Here is a 17,004-nt window from a genome sequence, read left to right as displayed (position 1 = left end):
ACCTATTGTGTTCTACGTAGTTCTTCATAAAGTTTGTTGAAAAAAAAGTTAGCAATTCCAAATGAACAGAAAAGCCCACCTGTGAGAAGGAAACCGATTTTTAAATTTGTAATACCAAATATTTTAAAATGCTTTGCAGCAGACACATTTTTTAATTTATTTTTAAAACATGGCAGCAGGTATGTTTGTCTTTATCAAACTTTTGTGTGTGAGTGTGTGCAATGGATTTGACCTTAATGTGTATGCATACAGTGAATACATTCACTTTTTAGGGCAGAAAAAAAGTAAAAAATAATTTAAGATCAAAGTCCACATTTATAATTTTTATGTTTTACTGTTGCTGTAGTTCATTAATTGATAGCAATATTTACTCTATAGTTAAAAAGCAACATAACTTTAGAATTATTGAAACTAAATAACTCAGATTTTGTTTATATGATCAAATTTCAGTTATACAACCTGTCCTATTTGCGTCTTTAACCTAACTGTAACTGTGGAGCTCTACACCAAACCAGGAGCATACAATGTATTGTTTTCCATCTTTTGGCCTTTATATGAAAACATGCTTATATATTTTTATATTTTTATTATTATTATAAGATCTAGTGACTATACAATGAATTAGCACACAAATATAACAAAGAAATGGACACAAAGTAATAAGACTTGTAGCTTTAAAGTCCAAGAACCATTTTTAATAAACTTAATGCATAAATAGAAAAGAAGTTGCATGAGAAAAGTGCACATTTGAAAAAGAATGCTTCATCAAATGTAATTGATTGCCTTCGCCGCAACAGTTTAAAATGCAACCAAAGATATTTTTTCCCTAAAAAAAAAAAAAAACAATAAACAGAAAATAATCAGTTAAATACATTGTTTTCTTTTACCAAATCCTTACAAATGGGTGACAAAAATTGTAAACAGAAATTATTAATTTACTTTTGTAAGTGCTCTATTAATCAGTAAAGCACAATTTGATAAACAGCATGAAGTGCAGAGTTTAGAAACGTTCTCTTCATAACACATTTTAAATTAAAGCAACTAAAAATAATATCAAGGACAACTTGACTTTCAAGGCACATAATTTCTATAGACATTTACAAAGAAGTGTACAAAATTTGACTTAAAAATCAATAAAAGCTGAAATTCCTTCTGCTTTCCTTCAATACAAAGAGGGTTCTGAAGCCCGACCAACATTTAAACCTCTAAAATAGGAGCAAGTTCGATCATCAAGTGATTAAATACATTCTTGACGCACCTTTGGTGCCTGTATTGCACACTCAAAAACACTTCAAAGTATTTCTGGTCTTTTTCTGTGATGTATGACACGTGTTTGTTGTCTTTAATGATGAATACAAAGGCACAACAGGTTCATATGGGCTGTGTGTTCTGCTGTTCCCAGATTTTGTTCTGGAACAATTCATTCCTCAGCAGCCTATTGTCCAGATTTCACATTTTGCTTTTATAAAATACAACCCTTTACCTGTTACTGTCAGTCCCATTCACACACTCGAGCAGAGTCTCTAAGCATTATATTGATTCTGCAGCATACACAAACTGATCACACAATTGCACTGGAATCCTTGTGAAGCTCTCACTTTTTCATCTTATTGACTTCCATGAGTTGTAATTATTCCACTGTCACAGATTTGGCCAAGTTTCTGGGACAGTCCACCTGAAAAACAAAAGTTCTTTTGTTAAATGAACTTTACAGCACTGGTAAAAAAAAAAAAAACATATTTGAGATTGCAGACGGCAGCAGGTGGGTCTGGTTTGTTGGTTTTGCTCTCTCCTGTAGTTGCCTAATCACATCAGCCTTAATCGAAAGACAAACGTTGCAGTCAGTCAGGGAGAGAAAAGCTGCTAAAAACATTTAATTACACAGAGAGACAAGATATTTGTTGTAATTTGAGCAGAAATATAATATAAACTATTTCAAAAGATTAGGATATCATGTAAAGGAAGTATACTGATAATTCCATTCAAAGAATTAAACTATGTATAGAATATAGATTAAGGGCCCACTGTTTTTTTTTAACCTAAATTGGGGTTTCAGCTAATTAAACCAAAAAAAAAAAAAAGAAATTTACCTTAATTCTAAAGGACAGGACTGTTTCAAAGTGATCTTCACCAACTAATCATCTGCTAAACTCATAGCACTTGCACGAGTTCCCCACATGTCATAACCTTGGTTCAGTTTGGTTCAATTGTCTCAGTTCAATTCATCAGAGAAGACTTCAGACTCAACAAGCAGCCAGAAGACCGCCATTGATCCCCTCCATAGTCTGGATAAGCCACAGACGTTCCTAGCTAAGGAGGCTGGCTGTTCATAGAGCGCTGTGCCCAAGCAGAATCAGGAAAGTCTAATGGAAGGAGAAGATGCACCAGCAAAAGAGACGACCATGAACTTTAGCAGATTATCAAAAGGACAAGATTCAGAAACTGCAGAGATCCAGAAAGGGTGGAATGAGGTGGAGGAACAGCTTAAAAAAAACCCACATTCAGACACATTAAGGAAATGGACTACAACTGTTGGTTTCCTCAAGTCAAACCACTTCTGAGCCTGGACCAACAGAGGAAATGTCTCAACTGGACCAAGGAGAAGGACTGGACTGTTGGCGAGTGGTCCGAGATCCTGTTTTCTGATAAAAGTAAGATGTGCCTTTCATTTGTGAGTCAAGGTCCAAGGGTTTGGAGAAGGACTGTTAAGGAGCAGAACCCATGCTGCTTCGGGTCCAGTGTGAAATCTCTACAGTCAGTCAGGATTTGGGCTGCAGTGTCCAGCACTGGTGTTAGTAAACTCAGCTTTCTTCTATTCAAAATCACTGCAACAGTCTACCAGAATGTTCTAGAGGACTTCACGATTCCTTTTGCTGAGGATCTGGATGGAGATGTATATGTATATGTTTTCCAAGTTCAATTTTATACCACCATGTGGATTTTCATGCACTTAAGTACCTTCACGAAGAATAGCTATTAGAGAAACCATCTTAGTAACAAGATTTCAACACCTCAAATATGTTATGCAAATTTACATTTTATGAAAGCTGATATCCCTGACAGAAATGCATCATAGGAATTTCGTAACCCCATGCCCAGATTACAGAGAGCAGGTTTTGCAATCTGGATTCTCCTGTGCTTGAAAACCATTTAAGGGATTTCTTTGCTTATCTCCAGAAACCAGGCCACTTCAATGCATATAAACACACCCAGGGACTATTCCTGCTGCGTCAGCTAAAATCGTACTTACATTTGACAACATATATGAATAAGAGATTTACCCTGATAAGATTAAACGTAAATGAGTTTAAACAACTGCCACAAATGTTACTATTTTACTATCTTCTTTTCCCTCAAAGTTTGGAACCGGTGAATGATACCAATTGCTGTCTATCTCCTATAGATTGTGGGTTGTTCCCCAGCACTTACATCATATCCTCGCATGACGGCCAAGTGGAATGAGAGCAGCTGCAAGGGGATGACACTGAGGATGCCCTGCAGACAGTCCACGGTGTGTGGAAGCTCAATGGTCTGGTAGGCATTCTTCATCACATCCGAATCGTCCTGGCTACAGATAATGATAGGCCGACCCTTTGGAAAACAAAAGCAAAGGGAGCGTTGAGATTTGTGGATGGATTTTTGCACTCGTGCTTCCATTTCTGGGTATGCTTGAGCAATTTGTGTCTCTTCCAGACGTACTGATCGAGCAGTGACTTGCTGCAGAGCATTCTGACACTTGATGTAGCAGGCATCACGCATGATGATCATGATCACAGGCATGTGCTTGTCTATGAGTGCCAGGGGGCCGTGCTTCAGCTCTCCTGCCAGGATGCCCTCTGAGTGCATGTAAGTGATCTCCTTGATTTTCTTGAAAAGGACAAAGACAGTTCCCCCCAAACAAGTCAGATCGTCACTGAAAAAACCCACAGAATTAATAAAATGTTCAACTTTTGTCTATTTTTTAGGATCTAAAAGTAAAGGACAAACAAATCTGTAATGAATCTTAGCTCACCAGCGCCCCCTCAAGGCAGGTAGCATAGTTGTAACCTCGTCCCATCACCAAAAGAGATCTTTGCTCATAGAGTTCCTGTGCAATGTCCTTAATCTTCTTATCCAGTGACAGCACATTCTTTATCAGATCTATGAGAGTGGGATAACAAAAAATCATGATGAGAGTTTAAAACAATGAAGGTCAAACACAAAGTTAAGTGAAGGAATAATCCGTCCTGAAGTGATGGCTCACATGAGAGTGTTGTACTGATCATAAACTGGTGCAGTTATGGGGAAAGTTTCAACTTTTAATTAAATTTATTTATATTTACCGGTAATTAAATGTAGACTCTGCATTTTTGTTTAACCACACACCTTTCCATGAATCAAGGTGAACCACTGTCTCCTTCCTCTCTTGAGTGCATTCATTTTGTAGTCCATTTATGTCATGCAGCAGTCCCGGACTGTGGATGTTTTAAAGTTATTATGGGATGGCCACACAGCCTATGGCTTGTAGGAGGAAAATGGTGAAATTTGGCGATTTTCACATTTTTCACACCATATGGGAAGCTACTTGTATTGTGATTTTAATGCATTTTCCTGTTCTGTGAAGCACTTTGAATTACTTTCTGTATGAATTGTGCTACACAAATAAACTTGTCTTGCCTTACTTGAATCGAAACGTTGGAATAAAAGTTGTAGATTTGGAATAGAGTTAGCATGGTGAGCTCATAAAAGTTTTTCTTCACCGGATTATTTCCGGATTGTGAAAATGTAATAGAGGAACGAAACGATGTATGAACATGTTATGAATATAGGCGTGGTTAGCAAAAAACATCGGTTGCCAAGACAACCCTAAAGTTTCTTTTTGCAGATTCTTCTAAAAATGACATAGACCTGTTCGTCACCACCAAGTGGCCAAAACGTAAGATGGTTGCTATGCAGATAAAACCAAAAGAAAAGCAGTCATTATGAAATAAGTGGTTTTTTAATGAATTTGTAACGTGCAGCTCAGACCAGGGTGAGAGAGTGTAAGGTCTGATGCAAGTAAAGACAGGTAAAAAAAAAGGAGAGGTGAGTGCCTTTTTCCACTTTAAAGATGTAGATTTGTAAAGCTCACTCTACATAAATGTGTTGTAAAATAAAGAAACTCTTCATTAAAAATTAGGACAACACCTCAAAGGCTTCCGTTTTATAAAAGGTATGAAAATAACATTTGATACATTTGAAACTTTCATCTAGAACCCTCAGCTCTGTATTTAATGTTTCATAGTTGGTGGGAGTACTGACCGGGTAGCACCTTGAGGCCTTCAATGATCTCCAGTCTTCTTTTCTGCAGAGACAGTCTGTCCTCACTCATCATCAGGCCAAACATGATGAGAGCCACAAACTGACTAGTGTAAGCCTAGAACACAGAAAACACTCACGTTGATCCTTAAGTTGAACTGATTGTGGTTTGCAACAGAGAACAGAGCAACAAAAGCAACAAAAACAATGCATGTAAAATGTTATTTAACACAAAAAACTAATTTATTTATCTTCAGTTTTTTGACAGCAAAAATATTCAATTCTAAGATTACAAAAAGGTTATTTTCATAAAAGTGGGGATATTGCTCTCTTTAATGCCATGGTTTTGAGTCAAATCATCCACATTTGCATGTTCAGCGGCTCCCCAAAAGTAGAACAGATTTTTTTCTGTAAAGCTGCTCATCAAAATGCAGTGTAAATGGTACCTTAGTGCTAGCCACTCCTATCTCCGGCCCAGCGTTGACGTGGACTCCGCAGTCTGTTTCCCTGCAAATGGAGCTGCCCACAGTGTTGGTGATCCCAGCTGTTAAAGCCCCGCGCTCTTTGCAGTAGCGCAGCGCCATCAGAGTGTCTGCTGTCTCGCCTGAGAATGCGGATAATATACCAACTTAATACTATGTGCATAAAAAATAAAGACAAATGTGTCAAAATGTAAAGTTTTAATCTCTTTATGCTTGAATTTATATTCAGGTATTTAAAAAAAACATTTTTCAACGTTCTTCCCGTTCAAGGTGATGCTAGATTAGCAGGAGTTCTGGCTTGTATGGTACGTAACAGATTAGTAACATACGGCATAAAAGGGTTGAAGCTATTTTTTTTTTTTTTCCCTTCACCTGACTGGCTGATGAAGAAGCAAACGTCATCTCTGAACACTGGCGTGTTACGGTCCAGGAAGTCACTTGCCAGCTCCACCATGACAGGCAGTTCTGTTAGCTCCTCAAGCATTTGTCTTGTCTAAAAAACACAAAACGGAACAAATACAGCCATGAAATCATTACTGTAGCTAACTGAAAATTAAGATTATTGTGGGTTATAGTAAAAGTCATCAAGCACACAGGAAGTTCAAGCCTCCGTTGTTCTACTCACAGCGACAGCAGCGTGGAAACTTGTGCCACATCCAATCACAATGAGCCGTCTGCATCGTTTGATCTCCTTCAGGTGGTCCTTCAGTCCCCCAAGAAGCACTGACCAAGCAGACACGACATTACCAATTTAGCACGTCTTAGAACATTTTTACAGAAGCTTGTCCGGTGAATTGACAGTACTTGAAGGTGAAAAATAGGTTAAAGCCAAAGCTTCCGGTTCTTGTCTGCTTTGGTTTGAGAAAACAAAACGTTCAGCTTCAAGTCTGATCATCAATCACCTCTGTTGGTCTCAAAACAAATGCGGCCTCTCATGGTGTTGACCACCGACTCTGGCTGCTCAAAGATCTCCTTTTGCATGAAGGCGTCAAAGTTTCCTGAAAAAATAAAAAAGGATAACATTAGCTCATCTGGCTGATATTTCTTAAGCTTTATTTTGACATGCTAAATACGTTTCCTGTCTGAAATATGAATGGAAAGTCACAATGGCCATTCCTTCATAAGGCCAGTAGAGGGCAAACATGCTATTTTTGTAACCCTTGTGCTATCCTTGGCACTTTTACGTTGGGTCATCTAGACCCACTAGACAGTGGTCTGAACCTTTTTTCTTCAATGATTTGTGAACCTCACCGGTGTCCATTGATTACATGAAATCTTTCCACCTTTATTCACCTTTGTCATGGTAGGAATAACACGTCAATGTAAGGGTGGGGTCATTTAAGATGGCACAAGGGTTAAATGTCTTGCTCAAGCTTGGAACGTTTTTATTTAGTTTTGATAAAGTGCCACTAAAACCAATAAGAGTACTTCATGAACTTAATGTCAGTAATCATCTGACCTTTCATGATTTGCTGCATCTCCATCTGCAGGGTCTGAATCGCCCTCACTGGGTCTTCACCGGCCTGCCTGTTGATTCTGTGGATTGAGAGCTTGCCCCCGGTCACGACTGCAACGTCGTCGTCCTCCAGGTACAGCACCTTGTTGGTGTGCTCAATGATGGCGCTGTGGACAGAAACACAGGACAGAGTCAGAGAAACAATAAAACAGCAGGGAAACACAACTTAGCCATTCAAATTCATGGATAAGATATGAAATGAAGAGATTAAAAACATTGGCTGCACATAAAGCTGCTTCCAAACCTTGCATCGGAGGCAAAGTAATACTCCACGGCCCTGCCGTCCCCCACAGAGTTGATGGAGCTGTCAGACCGGTTATGACTGTTCTTCTCTTGAACTCCTTCTTTAAACTGACCTGCAGAGTTAAAAATGGAGACAAAACATTTTTTTTAACATCTAGTTAAACCAAAGTCATACATGACTATTGGAGCTTCTCCGGCTCCTGCAGCAGAGCTAACAGATGGCCCTGGTGTTGCAATGTCAGCCACAGGGCTTTACAACTGACATGCTTTACAGAGGTAACAGATAACAGGTCAGCTGAAGGTGAGTGTTATGTATGTTTTAAGTTAACTGTGACTTCACATTCACAGCGCACCTCAAAGATTGCTTTTGATGACCGCTTCTCATTACCAGAACCAGACAAACAGCATTGCAAGTGTTCCTGGATTCAAACAAGTCTCTCTGTCTTTGTCCGAGTGGCATATATTTCTTTTCCCCACTGCAGTTTTTCCCCCCACACAGTTGCTTTTCAAGCTAGATTGGATCTCTTATCAAAATGTCGAAAAAATGACTTCTTTGTTTGCAAAAGGCATCACTTTTACGCTGTCCTTCTGTGCAGGTAAGTCTTTCATGACATCTTTTTTTTCCTCTTCCTTGAGCTTTGCACCAGTCTGGTATATTCTACTAGCAATTCCTTTAACTGATAACGCATTCCAATGCACAATAAAGGAGTAAAACGGAACGGGCAGCTCGTACAAAAACCAGCAATCCTTAGTGCGGATCACTTTGTTGAAGTGTGAGGTTTGTTGACACCTTTGACAGGTGTCTCTGTGAGCGAGGATTCTTTGAATTTCACCCAGATTCCGATTTCCTTAAAACTCCCCACATGTAAAAACACCCAGGTGTCCCATTGTGACTTTTCAGGAATATCTTCCTTCTAAGAAAGCAAAAAATAAATAAATGCAGTGTATGTGGGAGCAATTCAAAACATCTCAGGTTACTTCAGGAGTAAGAAAACCATGCAGCAGTGTGTGTTGCTTTGTACTCTGAAGTATTGAGGAAACCAGAGGAGCTTTCAGAAGATTTAAACACATGTAAAAACAAAACGGAAATGTCTCTTTTAGGATAAACTTAGTTTGTAATTATTAGCTTTCTGTATGATTGGGCATCAATAACACACTAATAAGTGTACTATTATTTCAAAATCTAATTATGTCAAAATAAAGGCATATATACCCTTTATGAGCAAAACGTTTTAGATAAATGTCATTAAAGGGACCATGTAATTTCTGCAAAATGTTTCTTAAAAAAAACTCATTTTCACCTTTAAGATCATCCAAGCTGCTGCAAACATTTGCAGTTGCCTTATGTGCTAAAAATACAACCAAGTAAACATTTACCATTCACTGGGGTTAAACTGATGTACCTCTCTGCATCTGTCCTTCATATTCCCCCATTTTTAAGTTTATAACTTCAGTAGCACTAGAATTATAAATTTAGAATGGTCATAAAGGAGACAAATGTTAGATGGTGGTGGATTTTAGTCCTGGTGAATGAATTCATGTCTTTTACAGATGCTTTTAGGGTACACCATCATAATGAGTATTTCACAGCTTGCTCAGCACTGATCTTTTTTAACAGCAAATCTTTTAGAAGCACTTGTTGAAAATTGGACTTCAGGCGAAAGACTTGGAGCTCTACGTGTTGCTGTGCATGTGAGCGCTGAAATCAAGCATTCATGCAGAGAATGGGGCAGCAGACGAGGGGAGGAACGCAACTCACCAGAGTTGTACTGGATGGGGATTTGCTCGGTCAAAAGCTCGTGCTCGCTTCGCACACCGATGAGCAGCGGACTTCCTCTCCTGCCGAAAACAAAAAGGACTCACGTGAGGAGGGGGAAGAATGGGAACGAGGATTCCAAGACACAACAGCGCCAGACATCATCACATGCTGCTTTGCAGCCCAACATCTAAACCTAACATGTCATTGTGAATAATACAGGTCCAACTTCTCCATCCATTCCTCTTTCATCTTTAGCTGGAGCTTGTTCTGCTAAAAAAAACTTTCATTTGAAGTTCTACTCCTTTTTAGGTTCTTTAGACAAGGAGTCTGAAGCTCTGGGGCAACATGTGACTCTTTTACCCCTCCATTGTGGCTCTCTAGTAGAAGAAAAATAAAATGATAGTAGCCCTAACTTTTAAATGCCCACTACAATAAAAATCAGGTTTTTGGTGTTTTTAACATGTCATTGTGGCAATTTTCTCATGATCGAGGACAAAATTATTATTCAAATCGTTCAAAAAAAAAAATATATATATATACGTATATGAAATTGTAGAAATACCAGGGACTCAGAAAAGAACTGGAGAAAGCCTGAAAAGTAAAGGTGACAGTGGTGCCTGTGGTAATTGGAGCACTCGGTGGCAGTAACCCCCAAGCTGGAGGAGTGGCTACAACAGATACCTGGAAAGACCTCAGACCTCTCAGTCCAGAAAGTGCAGTGGTAGGACCAGCTAAGATCCTGCAGGACCCTCAAGCTCCCAGGCCTCTGGTAGAGGACCCGAGCTTGGAGGAGAAACCACCCGTGGAAGGGTGAGAGGGGCGTTTTTGTTGTTGTTGTTTTATTTCCTCTCCATAATATATGAATGTGGTAATTACTGCTTCTCTACACTCTCTGCTGTTAGACCATGCATTTTCATCGCTCAATGACATTAAGCAAATTTTGATTCTTCTAACCACTGCTCTCCCATATAGCATTTAGCATACATACAGTGTATTTTTCAAGAATATTTAACCAGTCTATTTAGCAATTTTGTTTCGATTTTTTTTCCATTAACCTACACATATTTTTCTAATCATTTCAGCATTTTCAGCAATTATAAAAGCATTTTTCAATATGGAACTTTTTTTTTGAATAAAATGTACTATTTACTCTTTGTATTTTTAGCATTTAGCATACACATATCATTTAAGATTATAAAGCTAATTTCACCTTCACCGCAGTCTAATGTATAATTGTAACAAAACTAGTTTTAAAGTTGTATTACTTTTTTCCTCAGCCACCAAAGCAGTGTAGCCTTATAATTTAGCATAGCTATTTTTTTTAGAGTCTAGAATTTAAATACATTTTTTCCAGAATGCATATGTCCATTTTTGTTTGCAGAGAATAGATATATCCAGAGAGAGCCTGAACAGCAGAAGCTGTCATGATGACTTGTTTGCATAAATAACCAGGTACCCTTAATCTTTCTTTAGTGACTTCCTCCCTACCCTCCTCCCCCTGCTGCCTCTTATTAGCTCCCTCCTGCGTACTAACAATCTCCTCTTCCCGTGATACGTGACAGTTCATTCAACCAGGAAAACTGCAAAGTAAAAGTAAATGATAAAAGCAATTAAATTACAATCCTACGCAGCAAGAGCTGACCGGAAACTCTCCAGTCTGCCTGTTAATGAGTCACAGAGAAACCGAATAAATTGAGCTGAGAAACCAGGAGGCCCGGGAACCGAGAGGGAAAAAAAGAATCTAAGCCGCACCTCCAGACAGCAAATTTGACTCATTTCAACTTAAAAGTAGCTAAAACTAAAGATATCTGAAACCACAGAGTCATTTACTTATCATCAAGACACCCCAAAATCAAACAAATCTCCTGAAATCATGTCTGGCTTGCTTCATAGGGGGAACAACAGCTGTGACGCATCTGCAGCAGGGCTGACGTGTATGGAGGATCAGTGAAATCAGAGGCAGAGTGTGTCTGGGTTTGTGTCAGTGTGTGCTTACTAACCTCGTAGCCACAGCATCTCCGGGGTAATGCTGACTTTTAAACACCAGAGCAAAGGCGCCTTCCTAACACACACAGAAAACAGAAAGGGTTTTTACAAAAGTCGCTCTGTGTGACAATTTTCTGCGAACTTTTAAGATCTGGGGGATGTTCGGGGCCAATGTTGGGACATGGATTGCGTAACATCAGCTGTGTCGAAAGCTGGAAAATCTGCTTCCCATTATAGCCGGTCTAGAAAGGACACTGTATGTTTTGAACAGAAAGTGTGAAGCTGCAAAGATTACTCATACAATGGAAAAAAAAAAAAAAGCTGGACCCTACCTCACCCCAAAAATCTGTTTGCTGACATCGTTTTGTGGTGATGTGGGGGCTGTTGCCATGGAAATGTTTTGTTGTAAAAGTGAACTTAGTTCACAGAGTTTCATTGTAAATAGCAGTAAATGATGGGAAAAAAAAGGCTTTAAATTAAATTAAAGGAAAAAAATAAAGTCATGTGTGATCAACTCACCAGTTGCTGAATAACCCTCTCTACCAGCGTGGAGAAGGTGACTTTGTCATTCTCTCGGTTGTCATAGACATATTTCAGCAGCTTGGGGATCACCTCTGTGTCTGTCTCTGACTCAAACTCATACCCTTTGGTGATCTGAGAAACATGGAGAATGCAATATAAATGATGCTGAACATCGCTGTAAACATTCACCAATCACATGTTGAGTCTTTGTTGCCAATAGATGAAGAGAAATAGAATCACGTTGACAGTCTAAGCGTTAATAATCTATTAGTTATGTTTCAGTAACCCAAGGTGACATCAGTGTAACAGATATATATCTGAAATGAAAGCCTTCAGTCTAACTATTTATCTTAAAAAGGTAATTAATATGCATTGTTTCTAATAAAGTAGATTTAACAAAACCTTGCATTTTTGTTTTGACAAATCCAACTAAATTGGATTTAAAAATTGTGATATCTTACACAAAAATGTCACGAACTTTATTCGTGCTACAAATCTCTGTTGGTATTAAGCGTTCATCAGTTTTGAATTTGATTGCCATCTTTGCATTTTTGCAAATATTCCCTTAAGAATAGAATGTTGCTGTTGTTTTTCTCCCATGTTTTGTTTTCTTTCCCCGCAGAGTAAAGATGCTGGCTCAGAAAAACAAACTCAGGCCACGTGTAAAGTCACATTTGCCTCCCGACACCACGCCCGTGCCGCTGCGTTTGATTGCTAATCAGGAGCCTAAATAAAATCGCAGCACATGAGTTGACTCATATGTGCAAAATCTTCATCAGAGATGAAAGCAGAAATGAAGCTTATATAGAGTGCAGCAGAAGTACTGTCAGTGCTGATGCTCATCGTAATAAAAATACACTTACCAGGTACTCTTTCAGCTCTTTGTAGTTGGTTATGATGCCATTGTGGATGACAACAAACTCTAAAAATATAGAGAAGGGAAAATTAAATGATGAGGGAAAAAAATGACCGAAGAACCTAAAGTTTAGTACATTAAAGTTGCCACATCTCCTGATTTTAAAATTCAATGGTTGACAGATGACTTTAGCAAAAGGTTATAGGTATAAAACTTTATATAACTTTAGAAAAAGTGGAGAGATTACAACTAAAAAAGTTGGAAAATAGTAAAAGCCTTATTAGACTTTAAAATATTTGACTTTATGTCTGTACAGTTATAGTTACTGCTTTTAAGCATAAACAGTGTAATTTTTACAAAATTATCCAAAAATGTTTACATCTGCATAATTATTATTGTTAAAGTTCCCCTCCGATAATCTTTAATCTATTTTCAAAGCGTTCTCAGAGGTAATTTAAATATTATTATGTCGTTTTTAGCCAAAATAAATAAAACTGTCATTTTCTAGGACATACCGGTTGTTCCTGCAGTGCGGCAGTAGTTCATTAGAAATTTGCCTCTGAGTTCTGGGCAGGAATGTTGCCGTGAATTAATTCCCCCCTTCCCATCATCCACCTATTAACTCTCTTTTTCGCTAGTTTACAGCCCCTCACACCCCAAATCTAACATCAGTTGTGCAAAACGTGAGCAATATTGGAGCTATCCAGCCGTACAGTTTTGAACCAGATTCCAGTTTAGACGCGGTAAACAAAAACATACATGGATCGATTCGTCTGCAAGTAGATGCATCAGAATGTAGCAGAGCAGGAAGATTGTGGCCTACCGACAGTAGCTTCCACGTCACACCTACCAGCTTTTTCAAATCGCATTTTTTTTTGTCTGCTCCTAAGTCATGATTTGACTGATTTGATTTGAATAAATAAATACTCTGAAATGTGGTTTTAAGTTTTATTTTTTCCTATATATGTCCTCCATCCTCATTAAAATGCCACAAGAAAATGTTAAAAACATCAAAAAGATTTTTGTATCGGAGTCGGTCTTTCAGACATATTAAGACACATTTCAAATAAGTTAAAAAGGGAAGTTGGAGTATTGTATGGAAGCACATTTACCGTTGTTCTTGTCAGAGCGCTGAGGGTGGCTGTTGAGGGCGCTGGGTTCTCCGTGCGTGGCCCAGCGCGTGTGAGCCAGGCCAAAGTGTGTGGACAGCTCCTCCTCAAGGTCCAGGGAGTTGTTTTCTGGAGTGGGAAACACAGTCCTTTTACTAAAAAAACTTCAACCTACAGCGATTTATTCCAGAAATACCTTTGACAAGGAAATCATGCAATTAAATCCATCTACGCAACATTAATCGTCTACGCCCCTCCCTCACTGTCCCCTCTGCTTCTATCCTGGTTCACAGTCTGGTCACTTCCCGTTTAGATTATTGTAATTCTCTCCTCTTTGGTCTCCCACAAAAAACCCTCAATAAGCTTCAACTGGTCCAGAACTCAGCTGCCCGCATCATCTCCAGAACCCCCTCCTTCAGTCACATCACTCCAATTCTCCACCAGCTGCACTGGCTCCCCATAACCTCCAGGATCCAATTCAAACTCCTCCTGTTCACCTTTAAGGCCCTCCATAACCTGGCTCCTCCTTATCTCTCCGACCTCCTTCATCTCAAAACCCCCTCTCGTTATCTTCGATCCTCCTCCTCTGTTCAGCTCTCTGTCCCTCCCGTCCGACTCGTCACAATGGGAAGCAGAGCCTTCAGCTGCTCTGCTCCCAAACTCTGGAATTCCCTCCCTCCTGACCTCCGTAACATAGACTCTCTGCCTACTTTCAGGTCTAAACTCAAAACCCATCTGTTCATTTCTGCCTTCCCATCCTGATTCACTTTTTATTTTTTCTACTATTTTTATTGTGCTTTTAATGTCTATTTTTAACCTCTGTTTTGTAAAGTGTCCTTGGGTTTCTTGAAAGGCGCTTTAAATAAAATGGATTATTATTATTATTATTAAATTCCTTCAGTTCTCAAAAAAATTACATTTGAAAGGGGGGGGGGGCAGTAAACAAGAAAAACGAAAAATCCTAAAGACTTCATGGTTAAAAACGCATGAACTTACTGTGGAGCTCTTCATCCAGAGCCTTCACCTTCCCCTTCTTCTTAATCAAACGGATGTAGTTGTTGTTGGAGTCGGTGCTTGTCTTATTTGGACCATCCACAGCCACTCCTGCGGGAAGCCAGGGGGGTGTCACAAGACATGTTTCCATTCGTTTTTTTTTTAAATATAACCCCCCAAATGAAAGTCCCATGAATCTCCTTTGTTGTGTTTATGAACAAGAAGCAGGTTCCTACTTGTTAAGCTGAGTTTTCTTCATTTCAAGAGTACTCTACAGGTGTTAGATGTGGCTAAAGCTGACTTTCTAAATTAAATTAAAGCACTGTGACGTGTCCTGAGGACGTGGTGTGTGTTTAGGACTATCCTGTTCAAACAGGATAAAAAACATAAAGCACGTGTATGGGTGTGTTCTGCCATATTCAGCAGCTGTAATACTTCATCGCTTTGGTTTGTGAGGAACCTTAAAAAATAGAATCCTTTTCCACAGAGTGGGATCTTTAAAGTTTCTCTTAAAGTATTTTTATCCCAACAAGCCGCAGGACCTTTAGTCTGAAGTAAACCCCGCCCAGATTTATGACTTCTCACATCCGTGAATGAGACCAAACCAGTGTCACCTGTTACACCTGTTTTATGCGAGGTAAGGCATTCATCTTATTTTTCTACACTTTTAACAATACAAAAATGTTCGACTGCTGACTGTGTGTTTCTGGTTTTGCAGCACTGCTTCATCAAAGCCTTTTTTTTTCTGTCACACCTGTTCTGCCACAGTGGAGGCAAGCACTTACCTGTCCTGTGTGTATTTCAGTCTAAAGGGCTTTAATTCTGTATTTTTGTAATGCTTTACACAATAACAAGAGCATGAGGGGCAAAAGCTACTGGAGAGAACTGCCAGCTTTTAAGCAATCTGAGATTGAACAGCAAACATGCGTGGGTCCATGAGCCTCACCTGCTGAATCGTACCCTCTGTACTCCAGTCTCTGCAGTCCCTTCACCAGCGTCTCAAATATCTCCTTTCTGGTTCGTGGCACTTGGTGGTTTAGGTAAGCAAAGATCCCTTTGAAAGGAGGAACAATGGAAACATAAATGACATGTTGGAGTGCAGTGTTTTACCTTTTTATTTTTACCTATCAATATGTTTTTGGATTATAAATCTCACAGCGTAAACACAGTTATTGGTGCAATCACGGGTTAACTTTATGGTTCTGCTGATATTGGGAAGTCGTTGTATATATTAGTTTTATTATTCCTGTATTCTTTTATATCTTAAACTTTGTCCAAGTGAATCAGCAAATGTTTCCATTTAGTTCAAATAAAAGTTTTTGCATGTGGGTTACACATTTTTTATAGATTACAGTATATGACTTGTTCCAGTGTAAACAATTAGATAAAGGTCCCTCCTTTTTATTGCTGATTATTATTATTATTATCAGTTTACTTAGTCACACATAAACCAGTGCTGTGGGTCAAGAATGGCCCCCAGCTTGTTGGAAACTCCACTGGGCCCCCGCTGTTGCTCCAGCAGGCACACAGCTGGCCATTGACGGGCGCGCACACTGCGCACAGTGTTGCAGTGTTGCAGTGTTGGAGACACTCCGGCGCAACACACCCAGGCAACGGCGTCTTCCACAGACGTGAGGCTGACAAAAGTCTTATTTCAGCTGCTTGGACTTTGCGTCCGCAAACACATTGACGCGTTCAACTGTGCGCAAAGATCCGCAGAAATCCAAACACGACAAAATGCGTCTTTTCAGGCTGTTTTTATGTTAAAAAGGTTTCAGTTAAGTATCCCTTCGTTAAGTAATATTTTTCTGGTAGAGGTAGTAAATTGTTCTTAAATTTAAATGTAAGCTTGCAAAAGGAAAAACAAAAAGTTTCAAAACGCCTCTTACCGCACATGATTGCCGCGTTCCGTCCCTGTTCACGGTGCTTCCTAGAGAAAATACCGGGTTAGAGAGATGCGTCAGGCTCGTTTCTGTTAGATCTGGATGAAGTGCGAGCCCTGGCACACTCCCACCAAGCCTTTAAGCCGTGCGTCCTGAGGAGGGAGCTGCTCCACCTCCTCCTTCAGCACCTCCCTCCAACCTTCTCCTGCCCACGTCATGCGTACTTACAACTGTTCCACACCTTATCTTCCTTACTCAACATATTGGAGCTGGAGTGTTTGCAGCTGGATTTACAGTAATGCTTCAAATGAGAGCAATAGTCTCATAGAGCCGGAGCCAAAAGGTCTTTGTCTTCAGAAACCACTTAAGCTTAATTTA

The 17,004-nt window shown here is 39.4% G+C and overlaps 1 protein-coding gene across 1 annotated transcript; it reads right to left on the bottom strand.

The window, feature by feature from the left end:
- Positions 1-663: 663 nt before the first annotated feature.
- Positions 664-16,748, bottom strand: LOC101160918 (glutamine--fructose-6-phosphate aminotransferase [isomerizing] 2). Its single transcript, XM_004073316.3, has 19 exons — positions 16,633-16,748; positions 15,690-15,797; positions 14,747-14,854; positions 13,754-13,879; positions 12,649-12,707; positions 11,783-11,917; positions 11,278-11,339; positions 9,278-9,357; positions 7,520-7,631; positions 7,219-7,382; positions 6,662-6,757; positions 6,385-6,482; positions 6,132-6,252; positions 5,724-5,881; positions 5,281-5,395; positions 4,013-4,140; positions 3,700-3,867; positions 3,430-3,591; positions 664-1,675 (listed from the first exon to the last, which is right to left on the bottom strand). Exons 1-19 carry the CDS (start codon positions 16,637-16,639, stop codon positions 1,631-1,633), a joined length of 2,052 nt encoding a protein of 683 aa, XP_004073364.1. The 5' UTR covers positions 16,640-16,748; the 3' UTR covers positions 664-1,630.
- Positions 16,749-17,004: the final 256 nt, after the last annotated feature.

This window comes from Oryzias latipes, chromosome 10 (genome assembly GCF_002234675.1).
Source record: "Oryzias latipes chromosome 10, ASM223467v1".
Taxonomy (NCBI): Eukaryota; Metazoa; Chordata; class Actinopteri; order Beloniformes; family Adrianichthyidae; genus Oryzias; species Oryzias latipes.
Note: the sequence above shows the minus strand (reverse complement) of the source record. Positions and strands in the feature narration are given on the sequence as shown.